Source organism: Lycorma delicatula, chromosome 1, assembly GCF_047948215.1.
Source record: "Lycorma delicatula isolate Av1 chromosome 1, ASM4794821v1, whole genome shotgun sequence".
Classification (NCBI taxonomy): domain Eukaryota; kingdom Metazoa; phylum Arthropoda; class Insecta; order Hemiptera; family Fulgoridae; genus Lycorma; species Lycorma delicatula.
Window position 1 is genome coordinate 220176389 of NC_134455.1, and position 17561 is coordinate 220193949.

Genomic DNA, 17561 nt, shown 5'->3' on the forward strand with positions numbered 1-17561 from the left:
ATCAACATCGGCATCCGCCGAGTCTGCCATGTCCCTTGTCTGACTGTTGTAGCCCAATCTATCACTTGTTGCACTGCCTGTACGGTCGACCAGCCTTTCCTGAAGCTGTACTGATAGAAATACACCTGTAGCAGCGATCCTCGTCCTCCCATATACAGGCTCTGCAGAGAACCCATCCTATATGTATGTGTTCATCAACCAATTTCTTTGCTGCCCTGTAGGTAGTGATCCCGTGATGTTCTTTGTCTCTCCATACGCGGGCCTCACCGATGTAATACAGAACTCATCAGTATCACCAAGGATCCGGGCGACAGCCTCTTTAACCTGCTGCTCTGTGGTATTCGCATCCACATCCTTGATGTGGGCTGCTGTCCGTCCTCCACTTGAAATCCGGCTTGAAATCAATTTCAAGTCTGCAGCTCTGCTCTCAACACCGAGAAGTGCTTTGTATTCTGCAAACCTTTCACTCTAACATGCAGCTCTTCCTGCTTACCCTTTTGCAAAGATAAGACATCCCCGGCCTCATCCCGTGAAACAGCAGCCTTCACTGTTCTAAGTAAGTCTGCATACGATCTGCCCACAGCTTTAACCACTACAGTCCTATTGCCGCTCACTGGGGAAGGTCAATTTTTTAACATCAGGCTGCATACTGATTTGTGGTGGGTCCAACTGCAGCATCACCACCTTCATCATCTCCTCCCGATCTCGTGTCACGTACACGAGATCTTAATCTGATTATTCTCTGGATGGATTGTAACCATCTAAGTTTAAATACGGATAAAACTGTTGCACTGGGCTTCTCACATAGATTTCACATTGCTGACTGCATGGATACAATTTCCATTAATGATAATGACAGTATTTTTGTTGCCCAGAAAGCTAAATTTCTGAATGTTTTTTTAGATGAAAAGTACTCATTAGGTGACCAAATTAATTTCATTTATAACAATATTAAGCCATAATGTTTTGCCCTGAAGCACCTTAATGAAATGCTAAGTTTGTCATCATTATTAAAACATTTATTATGCTTACCTACATAAATTGTCATAAAATATAATGCCATCTCTTGGGGCTCCCTCAAAAAGTCAGAAGAGTTTTTTAAAATACAAAAATAGGTTGTTAGATCACTACCTGGTGCTCATAAGTATGGAGTGTGTAGACCTATACTAAGAATATTAAATATTTTAACCTAATCTTGTGTTTGTATTAATGAATGTGCACTCTTTCCCATAAACAATGGTCACTTATACTTAAAAAATAACAATATCCACCTTTACCATTTTTTTTCGTCTTCCGTCATTTGACTTGTTTGATGCAGCTCTCCAAGATTCCATATCTAGTGTTAGTGGTTTCATTTCGGTATACCCCCTATATCATACATCCCTAACAATTTGTTTTACATATTTCAAATGCTGTCTCCCTGCACAATTTTTCCCATACCTCCAATACCAAGGCGACTATTCCAGGATGTCTTAATATGTGGCCTATAAGTCTGTCTCTACTTTTTTCCAAATGCTTCTTTCTTCATTAATTTGTCACTTTATCCACCCACCTGATTTTCAACATTCTCCTATAGCACCACATTTCAAAAGCTTCTAATCTTTGTTCTCAGGTACTCTGATTGTCCAAGTTTCACTTCCATATAAAGTTATGCTCCAAACACATACTTTCAAAAATGTTTTCCTGACGTTTAAATTAATTTTTGATGTAAAAAAATTATACTTCTGACTGAACACTCATTTCTCTTGTGCTAATTAGCATTTTATATCACTCCTGCATCGTCCATCTTTAGCAATTCCCAAATAACAGAATTCTTCTACCTACATAATCTTTTCTCTTCCGATTTTTATATTCAGTGGTCTATCTATATTACTTCTACTAGATTTCATTACGTTCGTTTTGTTTATTTTCATTCAGTAGTTCTTGCATAGGATTTCATCCATGCCATTTATTGTTTCTTCTACATCTTTTTTACTCTTGGCAAGTATTACTATATCATCAGCAAACCATAGTATCTTTATCTCTTCACCTTGCACTGTTACTCTGGATCTAAACTGTTCTTTAACATCATTAACTGCTAGTTCTATGTAAAGATAAAAAAATAAAGCGGATAGGAAACATTCTTGTCGGACTCCCTTTTTTATTATGGCTTTGTTCTTATGTCCTTCAATTATTACTGTTACAGTTTGGTTCCTGTAAATGTTAGCAATTATTCTTCTATCTCTATACTTGAACCCTAAATTTTTCAAAATGCTGAACATTTTATTCCAGTCTACATTATCAAATGCCTTTTCTAAGTCTATAAATGCCAAGTATGTTGGTTTGTTTTTCTTTAATCTTCCTTCTACTATTAATCTGATTGCTAAAATTGGTTCCCTTGTCCCGACACTTTTTCTGAAACCAAAATGGTCTTCTACTAACACTTCTTCCATGCTCCTTTCAATTCTTCTGAACAGAATTCTAGTCAAGATTATTGATGCATACCAATAAGCTAAGTAGTTAAGCTAAGTGTTCTGTATTCTTCACATTTATCTGCTCCTGCTTTCTTTGGTATCATGACAATAACACTCTTTTTGAAGTCAGATGGAACTTCCCTTTTTTTTGTAAATATTACACACCAGTTTGTATAATCTATCTATCGCTTCCTCACCTGCACTGCGCAGTTAATTCTGCAGATATCCCGTCTATCCCAGGATCCTTTCTACCATTCAAATCTTATTCAGATCTCAGTACTGTATCTCCCTTTTCATTCTCTTCAACTTCCTCTATAACACCAGCTTCTAATTCATTTTCTCGTATAACTCTTCAATATATTCCACCCACCTAGCGACCTTTTCTTTCGTATTATAAATCAGTGTACAATTTTTGTTTAACATATTATTAGATTTTAATTTATGTACCACAAAATTCTTCTTAAATTTCCTGTATGCTCCACCTATTTTAACAACGATCATTTTTCTTTCCACTTCTGAACACTTTTTTTAATCCACTCTTCTTTTGCTAATTTGCACATCCTGTTTATAGTATTTCTTAATTGTTGATAGTTCCTTTTACCTTCTTCATCACTAGCATTCTTATACTTTCTATGTTCATCCATCAGCTGCAATATATCCTTTGATATGCAAGGTTTTCTTTTTTCCATTTCAGTTTGCTTCTGCTAATTTAAGAATCTCCTTTTAATGTTCTCCCATTCTTCTTCTATATTTTGTACCTTATCATTTTTACTCAGACCTCTTGTGATGTCCTCCTCAAAAATCTTCTTTAAGCTTTACTACACCAGATGGAACTGTTTTTATATAACTCAACATAGCAATTCGGCTTATAAGAAAGAGCACTATTACGCTACAACTGCCATTTTTAATAAATTGCCAAACAATTTGAAAAATTCCCAACAATTTACTTAAAATATAATTAAAAAATTTTCTTTTACAAAGACAATATAATTCTATTGTTGAATTTTTAAATAATTCTAATTAAAAACAAAACAAAAAAGCTATATTTATTTGTATCCCATTCATAAATAACTGCTCAAAATAATTTTTCAGTAACAGATTTTGTATAGCAAATTATTTTGTACTAATTTTTATATTTAATGTATGTACCTTAACATTATCCTTGTGTTTGTTTTTTATCAAGTAACATGGAATTTAAACACGTCTATTTTTTATCTTATAATCTGTTTTTATATTTATAATCTATCTTATACTGATGTGATCTATATATATTTTTTGTATTTTTATAATCAAAGACCAAGTTGAAAAACCCAAGTACAGAATTACAAAATAAATGAAATGACACTTACCTTAATTTTTTTATTCTAAAAGCACTTTCGCTGGATCCTGCATCATCAGTTGTATATAAGATACATTTATATAAAATTACATATCAAACATAAAAATGTTTAAATTAAAATTAAAATTACAATCATATATACAAAAACATATGAAGCCAATTAACTAACAGTAAAATAACTACATATATATATAAATATGGCGTCATAATTAAAAAATTTTAAATTAAAATAAAATAAATAGAAAATTTATACTATGTAACCTGGCCAACCAATGTTACATTACTGAGTGGATTTGAATTAAATTATTTAAATACATTATGATTATATCTATTTTTATCTAAAAACAGATGGCAGCATGTTTTCATAATGTACGAGGGTAAGTCAATTATTATCCACAATGTAGTTATACATTTTATTGCAATACAAATAGGAAACTTACATGTACATCATTTTTCAACACAGTCCCCTTGCATTTCAACGCACTTGGTCCATCGTTGCACAAGCTTCCTGATGCCCTCATAAAAGAAGGTTTTCGGTTGAGCTGCGAGCCAGGAATGCAACGCTTCTTCCACTGTTTCGTCCGAGGTAAATCGACAGCCCCTTAATGCCTTTTTGAGTGAACCAAACAAGTGGTAGTCAGAAGGGGCAAGATCAGGACTGTACGAAGGATAAGCCAGTACTTCAAAGTTGGTTTCTGGAGAGTTTCAGTAGTGTGGGCAGCAGTATGTGGACGGGCATTGTCGTGCAACAATACAGCACTTTCTGACAGCACTCCTCGGCGTTTGCTTCGAATTGAAGGCTTTAGCTTGGCAGTAAGTGTCTCACTGTAATGTGCACTGTTTATTGTCATGCCCCTTTCCTCATAATGTTCCAGTACTGGGACTTGTGAGTCCCAAAAAACCATAAGCATCAGTTTTCCTGTGGATGGTTAGGTCTTGAACTTTTATTGCAGAGCGAATTTGGATGTTTCCATTACATACTCTGCCGTTTGTTCTCCAGCTCGTAATGATGGATCCATGTTTCATCACCAGTGATGGTTCTGTATAAGAAGATGTCCTATTCATTACCATAGCGATCCAAACGTTTTTGGCAGATGTCCAAGTGTGTTTGTTTATGCAACGGTGTGAGTTGTTTTGGGACCCATCTTGTACAGACTTTATGAAACCCAAGTCTGTTGTGGATGATTTCATGGGCAGAACCGTGACTAATTTGCAGATGATGTGCTACTTCATCAATAATTACTCGTCTGTCTAAGAAAACCATGTCATGTGCATGCTCAATGTTTTCATCATTTGTGGCGGTAAACGGTCGTCCGACTCCTTTGTTGTACGTAACACTTGTGCGACCATTTTTGTATTTTCAATCCATTTGTAGACATTCCGTTACGGCAACACACTATTCCCGTACAGTACCGAAAGTCTTCAATGAATTTCAGTCCCTCATACACCTTCTGATCACAAAAACTGGATCACTGAACGTTGCTCTTCTTTGGTGCAAACAGAAAGCGAAGCAGCCTTGGTTAACGGCAGAGCAGCGATAATGGAACTAACCTAGCAGCATCAAACCTGCACAAATATAACAACAATTAAACCATGCATGCACCACCTACGCAACACGATTGTATTACCAACATATATAAAAATATAACTAAATTATGGATAAAACTGACTTACCCTCGTATATAAATAATTTAATTCAAATCCACTCAGTAATGTAACATTGGCTGGCCAGGTTACATAGTATAAGTTTTCTATTTATTTTATTTCAATTAAAAATTTTTTAATTATGACACCATATTTAAATATATGTAGTTATTTTATTGTTAGTTAATTGACTTCATGTGCTTTTTTATATATGATTGTAATTTTAATATTTTTATCTTTTAATTTTAGTTTTTAATGTTTAATCTTTTAAATTTTAATTTAAAATGTTTATGCTTGATATGTAATTTTATATACAACTGATGATGTGGAATCCCGCGAAAGTGCTTTTGGAATAAAAAAATAAGGTAAGTGTCATTTCATTTACTTTGTAATTCTGTACTTGGATTGTTAAAGTTGGTTTTTGATTATAAAAATACAATATATTGGTACAGAGCAATATGAGTCTTATAAGTACTGACTTTAGAAAAATCATAATGTATTTTATCTACCAATCAGAATAAAAGATTTATTTAACAAGATTTTCTCATTATATAATACAAGAGAATTAGAAGATGTAACGCATTTCATTATTACTAGATGTTCTGTGTCAGCAGAATTTAATAAGAGCTACTTTAAAAAAAGTTTTGTAAACTAATGATTTGTTATGCTATCTGAATGGTAAAGACTGGATTCAAGTTGATTATTCTTGTTAAGCTGCCTGGTTTTACAAATTTCCAATGATTTCTAAATTTAATTATCAAGACTAGTGACCCATTCCTACTGAGCAGTTATTATTACATAGTGTTATATATTTTAAAAAAAAACTGGCTAAAAACCTATTTAAGTTACATGTCTCACCCTCAACTCCTTTGTTTTTCTCTTTCTTTACCTACCACAGGTAAAATGCGTGCTCAAAATGTATTTCCAGTCTGTCCAGACGTTCTACTGGACAGATTGAGTTGATTTTTTTTCTGCTTGGAATGGCCTGAAAATAAGTCATTAAACATTGACAGACCTTCAAAGTGATTTTACTGTGAGTAATAACCTCAATAAGTTCCTCAATTAAGTAATAAATGTAGATTTCTCAGAGGAGACTCAAGTTTACAGTCTGGTGACATATCTGTGGGTCAATCTGAGTGGAATAAAAAAAAATTGGCTTGATCCATCCAATAGAACCCTCAGACAGAACGGACATTTTTTTAATATAAAAGAGTTCTTTTTTCTGCTTCTGTTAAATATTGAAAAGGATTTGTGTTTTTTCTGTTATATTTTTTGAAGTTAAATTAGTTTTCTTTACAAGTACACTCTTAATTTGGACTTAAGCTATTTATTATTATTTTTTTAATGACTGACTTTTACATTACTGCAACTCTCCAGACTGTTTTATGACCAGAAGTAGGAGTCTGCTTTATTTTCTTCATTAAATTTATACTATATATAATATTCTAATTAAATTTCAATAATGATAATTTATTATCATTATTTTATTCTTTTTTTTAAACACATTATTTATCTGATACTACTTTATCGGATTATTTTGCAGGTAATTCAAACAGAATAATTATTCAAAAGCTGTCTTGATTCCCGATGATATTTCTCTGAAGGTGTCCTAGAAATATCAGCAGAGATATTTTTGCCAAGACTAAATCTTCTTCCTGTCCTTGCCATTTACATCTTTGAAGTGACAAAGTATGCAAAGCACAAAAATGTAATAGTACTTGAGAAAGCCTGTTTCTTTAATGTGTGCAAAAAGAAGTACACACTAATTCTCATGTAAAAAAAAATTTACAAACTAGATCATATACTATATCTAAATTGTAAGAAACGTTGCCAGAATAATTCAATCATTATCATTGATCTCAGTAATAAAGTTAAAGGAGATAATGGGTTGTTGAGAATTGTTTTCATTAATAGAATTTGTTTATTTCCAAGTATTCTTATCATTTTGGCTAAGTAAAATAATAATCATTATAACTTTTTTTTAAATTTATCATTTACTTATATACCACTGAAATGAAAATGGTAAAAATGTATATAAAACAAATACTAAACATATATATATATATAGTACTGTGTTTTGATAATTATTCTTTTATATACGAGGGTAAGTCAATTATTATCCGTAATTTAGTTATACAGGGTCATACACGGGAACCGGATGTTTTTGAAGTGGGTTATACTCGGGCGTTCATGGTGGGAGGGTTACGTGGCTGGTGTCTGACGTTTCCTTTGTTCATAGCATTTACATTTTAGTCATTGAGATGGAGCTGTGGACGCTAAACCAACACCTGTACGCGTATGACAGTTTTGTGTGAAATGACGAATCCGTAACTGCTGTTTAGCGACATTTCCGCCGTCAGTTTAATATCAATCGTAGTGCAAGTGTCCCTTCTCGTAACACAATATTGCGATGGGTAAACAACCTTCGAACAAGTGGTTCAATATTGAAGAAAAAACCACCGGGTCCCCGACGAACTGCTAGCACTCAGGAGAACATCAAACGAGTAAGGGAAGCCATTGTCAGAAGCCCACACCGCTCTATTCAGAGGCATTCAGCAGCGCTTCAAATGAGCATAAGTACGGCGAGATGAATTCTGCATACAGACCTGCATTTCCATCCTTACAAGATAGCTGTCGTGCAGCAGTTAAACGAGCAAGATTTCACGCAGCGATTACAATTTTGTCGACAAATGCTTACCATTTTTGAAGAAAATGAAAATTTGTTATTGTTAATGAGTGACGAAGCCCATTTTCATCTGAATGGCTTTGTCAACAAATAGAATTGCCGGTATTGGGCAGAAAGAAACCCACATCAGCTTCACTAGAGACCACTTCATAGCCCAAAGGTGACTATCTTGTGTGCAATAGGAAAGGTCGGTGTTATTAGACCATATTTTTTCTAAGAAAATGACGCTACCGTAACTGTAACAGCTGATCGTTACATTGTGATGTTGAATACGTTTTTCATCCCTGAGTTACAAAACTGGGGAATCGTTTTTCAAAATGTGTTATTCCAGTAGGATGGAGCTACAAGGGCAACGATGGCTGTTCTCTGTAACTTGTTTCCGGGACGGATTGTTTCCAGATTCGGTGACATTCCTTGGCCCCCTCGGTCCCACGACTTGAGTAGTTGTGATTTTTTTCTGTGGGGGTTTCTGAAATCACATATATACGGCAATAAACCGCGTACATTGGAGGACCTAAAGATCGCAATTCGTCATCACATCACCCAGATTGATGTAGACATGTTGCAAAGAATTGAGGCCAGTTACCGTGAAAGGCTACAACAATGTATTGCCCAAAATGGACATCACTTGCCGGACATAATTTTTCGTTCATGAGTAAGTAACAAATGCTTTGATTTAACAAGTGTTTCAGTACCAATAAACTTTTTTAAAGTAAATATTCAATTTTTTATGATTATTTTAAAAACATCCGGTTCCCGTGAATGACCCTGTATTTTTGTTTATGGTGGTGGTACTGTCGTGTTGCGTAGGTGACACATGCGTGGTTTAATTGTTATGTCTGTGGAGGTTTGATGCTGCTAGGTTAGTTCCATTATTGCTGCCCTACCGTTAACCATAACCCACGTTGTTGGTCTAGTGGTGAATGTGTCTTCCCAGATCAGCTGATCTGGAAGTCGAGAGTTCCAGCGTTCGAGACCTAATAAAGTCAGTTATTTTTACACAGATTTGAATACTACATTGTGGATACCAGTGTTCTTTGGTGGTTGGGTTTCAATTAACCACACATCTCAGGAATGGTCGAACTGAAAAGGTACAAGACTACACTTCATTTACACTCATACATATCATCCTCTGAAGCATTATCTGAAAGGTAATTACCGGAGGCTAAACAGGAAAAAAGAAAGATAACTAATAACCATGGCTGCTCCGCTTTCTGTTTGCACCAAAGAAGAGCAATGTTCATTGATCTGTTTTTTGTGGTTGGAAGGTGTACCAGGGGCTGAAATTCATTGAAGACTTTCAGTACAGTACAGGAACAGTGTGTTGCTGCAATGGAGCGTCTAAAAATGGATTGAAAAATTAAAAAATGGTCGCACAAGTGTTACGCACAACAAAGGAGTCGGATGACCGCCACAAATGAGGAAAACATTGAGTGTGACATCGTTTTCTTAGACAGACGAGTAACTATTGGTTAAGTGGCACATCGTTTGCAAATTAGTCACGGTTCTGCCCATGAAATCATCCACAACAGACTTGGGTTTCATAAAGTCTGTACAAGATGGGTCCCAAAACAACTCACACCGTTGCATAAACAAACACACTTCTTATACAGAACCATCACTGGTGACTAAACATGGATCCATCATTACTAGCTGGAGAACAAACGGCAGAGTATGGAATGGAAACATCCAAATTCGCGCTGCGGTAAAGGTTCAAGACCCACCCATCCACAGGAAAACTGATGGTTATGGTTATTTGGGACTCACAAGGCCCAGTACTGGAACATTATTAGGAAAGGGGCACGACAATAAACAGTGCTGTATTGTTGCACGACAATGCCTGTCCACATACTGCTGCCCACACAACTGAAACGCTCCAGAAACCCAACTTTGAAGAACTGACTCATCCTCCTTATAGTCCTGATCTTGCCCCTTCTGACTACTACTTGCTTGGTCCATTCAAATAGGCATTAAGGGGCCGACGATTTACCTTGGACGAAACAGTGAAAGAAGCGTTGCATTCCTGGCTCGCAGCTCAACCGAAAACCTTCTTTTATGAGGGCATCAGGAAGCTTGTGCAACGATGGACCAAGTGCGTTGAAATGCAAGGGGACTGTGTTGAAAAATGATGTACATGTAAGTTTCCTATTTGTATTACAAAAAAAATTAATAACTACATTGCCGATAGTAATTGACTTACCCTCGTGTGTATTTAAATATATATAAGAATAATTATTAAAAAAAACAGCACTTTTTAGAAGTGTCATAATGTAAAATTATTTTAAAGTACGTAAATATAATAAAAACATAGGTTAAAATTAAAAATATTAGCAGACTCATGTTATAATCGTAATCAAAACTACCTTTATCACAGCAGATAATAAAATATAGAATGAAAAATATTTTATGCATACATGTATTTTTAAAATTTTTTAGTTATTTTAATACTATTAAGAAAATTTTTGACTTGTTTATAGTTGTAAAGCACCACATTCTGATCTGTTTTTGTTTAAATCAAATCAAATGTCAGGAATTGTATTTGTTTTCTATTTACATCAATTTTCTCAGTTAAATTCTCTAAAAATTTTGTTAGAAATTTTTATTTATATATTGGCAATTTAACAAGCAAATTTACTTTGTTAAAGTGTTTATAATTTAAAGGCTTTTTTTTAGTACAATATTCTGAGATTCAATTGTCAACAATTTTCTTGCAATCTACAAAAGATAAAGCTCTGGGACCTGTTTTACTCAATTTCTCATGTTGAAAAACATAGAAAATCACCAAACATTTCTCTAAATTTTTTTGTTAATAATTTAAGTATGGCTCATTTTACCCATGAGTCAGAATCATTGGATGGGGCAAACATAAAAAAACATAGTTTGTAGCTGCAGTTTGGAAACAAAGTGTTTCTAGACATATCTTTATAGGAAATTTTTGCAGATATTAATATCCCAAAAAAGCACTGAAAAATAGCCAAGTTATTTTTAAACACCTAAATAAACATTCATATTATTACAAGATTTAAATTTAAAAGATTATTAAATGATTTACAATTCCAACAGTAAATTTTTACAATGATATCTTTTCATTTCATAGTAGATAGAACAAAAAATTGACACTGTACTTACTACTATTTTATCTCATTATTTCTTTTGTGTTTTTTATCTGGAGATAAAGAAGTTATGCATAAACCAATTTTAATTAAATATGTGGATTAACTTCATCCCATCAAATCCAGATTAAAAAGTTATGTAAAACAAATTTCCATAATAAAAGTTTTTTTTAATCTTGAACAAGGAATCTAACATCCCTTTTCAGAAAAAATGAATCAGGATTTATTGGCAGCGGATGGACTGAATTTCTTAATAACTCCTAAAATGATATGATCTACCTGATCCTCACATTACAAAAATACAGAGGAAAGAAAATTCTAACAAGTCAAATTCAACAATTACTGTTGCAATGTAAACCATTTTTGACAAAACCAAATTTTCTAGGAACATTTTACCGTTTTTAAATTTATAAAGAAGAAAAGAGAGAAAAATTTAACAAAATGATTAATTAAAGAATTATAGGAAAATCTAAAAAAAAAACTTTATACTATTTTTATACAGAAAGAAGATTTATAGCAAACACAAAACCAATTTCCTTATAGTTATTAAAAGTAAGATATTTATATAGAATAGAAACCCACCTTCACTTTCAGTACGACGTCTCTTTACTGATTCAACAGGAGTATCTACAACCCTTTTTTTCACAACTGCTCCAGCTAACAGTTTTGTCTGTGATGTATAACTACTGCAAAAAAAATTACAGTGAATTCACAGTATTATTTTTATTTTTCTGTATAAATAAAGATGCTTAAGATTTCATTTAACCTGGAGCACTAGAATGTATTTTGGCTTCTGTAACGTTCGTCAGTAGCTTGTTTTTAACACTCTGCAGCAAATACTGTTTTCGGAAGAATTTACTCTATTTTCAGAAATAAGAAATCATAAAATATAAAAATCAAAACCTTTCTGCACGCCAAATTTCAATGAAATTTTACAGTTTTCACATAAAATGATTCCTATTCAACAAATATTCATGATCCTGTAAAATAGTTTTTCCTGAATAATTATAAAACCTTTCTTAATTGAAAATGGATCTAACTTTTCATTCTAAGAAATTATTTTCATTAATACTGTTAAAATTTAATGGAGAAGGAATAATTACCTCATACGAAATTCCAAAGACTTAGAAATAAGATAGCATTTTCAAATTTTTTTTATGGACATCAGTTTATTTGATTTGACTTTTGGGTCAGTCAATAACAAACCAACAATAAAAAAGTTATTTTGGACATTAACATTTCAGATTTAAAATATTTTTGGGTAATATTCGTATTCTGAAATTATGAGACTTGAAAAAATACAAAAATTTGAATATGTTTTGAGATCTTTAAATGACTGTTATTCAACAACTGTTTTAAATTGCAGAAGTTGCAGTAGTGTTATTTTTTACCATTTTTAAAAATTTATTCCATGGTATATGAGGGTTGTCTGAAACGTTTTGAGGCAAACATAGAACGACATATTTTTTCTGTCAAATGCAGTTCTATTTTTCAACAGTCTCCTTTCAAGTTGATACACTTTTTACAGTGATGCTCTAACCTGTTTAACCCTTCTGATTAGTAGCTGGCATCTTTCTCTGCAAGCATTTACATATGCGATAACCTCTTCATCCGATGAAAATCTTTTTCCTCCAGGCAAAACTTTACGTGTATCTGCTGTACTGTTAATACTGTAGCATTTGTAGTATGTTGTGTTGCTTACTTGTACGTACTGTATTGTAGTTATTGTGTTACAATGCCTAGCTGTAGATATTACTGATATAAAAACGTAACTGGGTGGTAGTGTCAATGGACAAAAAGTTAGAAAAAATTAAAAGATTAAATGCTGGAGAATCTATTAAAAAAATTGCTTATGAGTTTGTTGTTGGAGAAAAAATTGTTGGCGATTGGAAACAGAAAAAAAGGAGAAATTTAAGAATATTGTACAAAAGTGCCCAAAAAGTTTTTAAATAATCAATCTACGCTAAAGAAGCCTGTCCATTTGATGATTTAAATGATGCTGTTTCCTTGTGGTTCAGGCAACAGAATTTTGGGGTACCAGTATCTGGCCCTATTTTACAAGAAAAGGCTATTCAACTTAATAAAAAATTGAATGTTCCAGATACATCTTCTGCCAGTAAAGGCTGGCCAGAGAAATTTTAAAACTGTCAAGGCATAAGGCAATTAGCTATATCAGGAGAAAAATTATCTGCCGATACTGACAACGCTGCTAAGTTTATCAAAACATTTTCTGCTCTTGTTCTATCAGAAAATTTGCAACCAGAACAAGTACCTAACGCAGATCAGATACGATTAAATTTTAGAATGCTGCCATTGAAAACACTAACATCAGAGGAAGAAACCTATACACCCGGCTTTAAAATAAGTAAAGAGCGAATAACTGTTCTTGTCTGCAGTAATACTAGTGATGAAAACAAATACCTCTTCTTATGATCAGCAAAACTGCTAAACCTACCGCATTAAAAGATTTAAGATTAGATTCATTGCCAGTTAAGTACACTACCAAAAATCGGCATGGATGAGTGCAGACATTTTTGAGAATTGGTTTACCACAGGTTCTTCCTGCATGTGAAAAATTATCTACAAGTAAAGAAATTACCAGAAAAGCAGTTCTGTTATTGGACAGTGTGCCCTGCCATCCATCTGAAGATGTTCTAATTTTGGGCAACATTATGATAATTCTTTTTCCACAAATGTGACAATCCCTTTGGTCAAACTATGGATGAGGGTGTCATAGCAGCAATAGAAAAACATTATAAATGAAATATGTTATTTCATATTCTGGCATCAGAGCTTCAAGTCATGCCCACATTGCACTGACCACAAAAAAATGCAATTTAGATGTTGGTAGAATCATGGAATTCAATCGATCAAACAACAATCAATAAATCATTTACAAAAATATGGAATGAAATTTGACAGTTTAACAATCAGAAAATTTTATGTACTATGCCACTGAATGAAGAGTTTTATGCTTTATTAAAAAAAATATACCGGTGAAAATGTGAAGGAAAATGAAGCGCAAGACTGGTTAAAATTATGATTCAAGGGAACCAACATTTATGACGACGAGATTGTGAAAGTTGTGACAGAAGAGGTTAATAAAATCTCTATTAATGAAGACAAACCGATAAATGAAAATGAAAAAATTAGCCACAATGAAGAGAATGTATTTCTCAAAAAATGCTCTAATATTTACAACAATGAAACGATGTTCCTTTCCTTGACTTAACGGTAGTACGAAACTGGCATGATCAGGCTTCTTGGACCGTGTTATTCAATTAAGACAAAAAAAGGTGACAGACTTTTTTGTTAAAAAATCAAACTAAGTTTATGTGAGTCGATTGGAGATGGTTATATTACATAAGAACAGTAAAATAAAAAAATAAAAATATATATATATATATATATATATATATATATATATATATATATATACAATGAAATTGTAAACCGTATGGTAAGTGTCTTGCAGATATCATTTCTTCTGCTGAATAACAAAGATTTCTGTAATATAAATAAAATTGTTTTTAACAAAATGATACTCATATAAAAAAAGGTAAGACACTAACTACATTTCTATTATCAAAATCTGTTATTAATTGAAGAATTGAAGAATTAATTAAGAAATGAGTATCATATAAATATGATACTCATATAAAAAAAGGTAAGACACTAACTACATTTCTATTATCAAAATCTGTTATTAATTTAGAATTTTGTTTAAAAAAAATACATGTTAAATATATGTAATATACAATAGATATACAATAATAGATAATAAACAATATTTAAAGCGTTCCATATAATACGCAAAAAACAGAAAATTTTGTTACAAAACTCTTGCCAGCCCGATTTCATTTATATGTAATCCATATCACATTTACAGAAATAATACATTTCTAATGATTATTTGTTGATTAATAAATGAAATCAGGCCGGTAAAAACAATATGTGCTTTATGTTGTATAGTCAAAATGACCAAGTGTATGATATTTTTTTTTTTAATTTACCAAGGTAAATTGAAGAACATACTTTAAAAGCATATGCTCTAGGTAGCAGTGTAGTTTTAAAACTGTGTATAAGGTTGAAAGATTAGTAAGGTCATAAATTGTTTTTCTGACAATTGCTTCCCAACTTACCTCCATTTAAAACCCTGGCTCAAAAAGGTATTTCTACTGCAGGTACTATCACAATAAATAAATTTGGTCAGCCTTCCCTGAATGTCTGTAAAGAGGCTATGAAAAGGCAGAAACGCACATATTTTGAAACTGTGAGCCTTGATATTACTTTAGTCAAATGGGTTGACAATAAAATTGTATAATGGGGTCCAACTTTGTTGAGACAAGCACCACTGACATGGTTGACAGATGGGATAAGAAGGGGAAAAAACACAATACAAATTGATCATCCAGAAGCTATACTTCTGTACAATCAAGTAATGGGGGTCGTCTCTTTGATCAATTAATCAGCCATTGGAGAATTTTTATGAAGTCAAGGAACTGGACTTTGAGGCTTATATTTCATGCAGTTGACTTGGCCATTGTCCAGAGCTGGCTGGAGTACTGAAAGGATGCAAGGCTCTCAAAATTCCCAAGAAGGATGTCCTTGACTTGCTTTATTATCATATATAGTTCCAATCGGTTAATTTTATGATTTAAAACGTGAAAGAGAGGTCAATCTAGTATTTCTGCACCCCCAAGTGAACCAGTTGTTCAGTGTTGCAGAGGAAAACCAAACCTCCAGCCAAAATTCAGTTTGACTAGTTGATCATATACCATTACATGATAATACAGAAATCCCTAGCATATATAAATACCCTAAATGTAAAGTATGATCATGAATAAAATTTCAAAACTTTGGTTGCACTTGTGCTTGAACGGAGACAGGAACTGTTTCTTAGCATTCCGCTTAAAGTAAGACAAATCAAAATTATCTAGTTAGTCTAATTTGTATAAAAATGTATATAGAATAGTTTAATAAATGTCTTAATCATTAGCAGGTAAAGTGTATTTTTTTAATAATTTATTTATCAATGTAATTTTTAACATTTTTGAGATAGACTCATTATTTTATTAATGTTATCAACTATAGTATCATGAGTTATTATAATACGGTTAATTTAATTAAAGGATAGTGTTGAAATCTATAAAATAATTGCAACTTTTTAATTGCACAGTGCAAGTGTTATTTTCATTTACTAATTGTAATAAGTACATCAAAATAACCTGAAGCATTAAAGGAATCGTGTACTTGCATATAATACAACATAAGTATAAAGGTATTTCTCTTTCCTGATTGTTTTTAACACTTATGTTAAAAACAATCAGGTATTACTAGTCATTTTTTACTAATTTTATCATTAATAATAGCAATATTATTAAAAATTTATATTCTCTCGTTTTTAAACAAAGCATATGAAAAATGAAAGCCTGACTGGGATTTGAACCCAGTATCAACTGGATGAATGACATGTTATCACTCCACCATAGCCACCATAGAGGTGAGCAGTATGTATGAACAATCCTTACAGCTAGCATGTACTCTCTCATGAAAGCAATTCTGTAAGTGAATTTAAAGTGAGTTTTCTTCACCCACAAGCAGCCAGTTCCTTAATTTATTATCCACAAACAAATGGGATTTATGTAAAAGCATCTTATATAAAGTAAAACCTGTAACTCACACAGTAAACGTTTAAACATTAAATGACAGAATGTATACATCAATGATTTTAAAAAAAAATAATTTTTGATTAATCTTTCAAGATTTATTATTCTTCAAAAGCTGGGAAAACAAAAAAAGGAATTGATTTTAAACGTAAATACAAAATAACTTGATAGAACATAATTTATCCATAAAAAAAATGTAATTTACCTGTTAGTTATTGGAACAGTAGCCACTTTTGACTTTATTTCCTGTTGGATTCGTTGCTCCAGACTCTGCTCCTGCAGAGAAGCAACTGCATTTCGAAAATCTGCCATTTCACGTGCCTCTTCTGCACTTTTTTTCCTTTCTTCTTCAAGTTTACTTCGATCAACTAGATCCAGAAACTCAACTTCATCATCATCAAGACCCTTTATCATGTGTTCTAAAAAAAACAATTATCAAACTCATCAATCATAATACACACATGAGATAAATAAAGTATAAGATAAACCAAAGAATGGCAACCAAAAGTACTTTAGTTAATAAATTACAGAAAATAGTCTGATAATAAAAATGAGTATATAACTGGCACAACAAGGAAGAAAGTTTTTAATCATTTATTTGCTCATTTTTACATGTTGTTAGGCATACAAAAAAATTAAAAATATTAAAATGACTAA

General features: G+C 32.6%; 1 protein-coding gene across 6 annotated transcripts in view; it reads right to left on the minus strand.

Annotated features, from left to right (window-relative positions):
* The window catches only part of LOC142328811 (PSME3-interacting protein), a 51415-nt gene that overhangs the window by 8996 nt on the left and 24858 nt on the right, over window positions 1-17561 (minus strand). For 4 of the 6 annotated variants that reach the window (XM_075372890.1, XM_075372879.1, XM_075372896.1 and 1 more), the window contains exons 4-5: window positions 17110-17323; window positions 11818-11921 (exon numbers count right to left, since the gene is read on the minus strand). In XM_075372890.1, the coding sequence (XP_075229005.1) occupies window positions 11818-11921; window positions 17110-17323 (318 nt within the window). The remainder of the gene's footprint in view (window positions 1-11817; window positions 11922-17109; window positions 17324-17561) is intronic. The other 2 variants (XM_075372870.1, XM_075372903.1) reach the window with 2 other exon arrangements.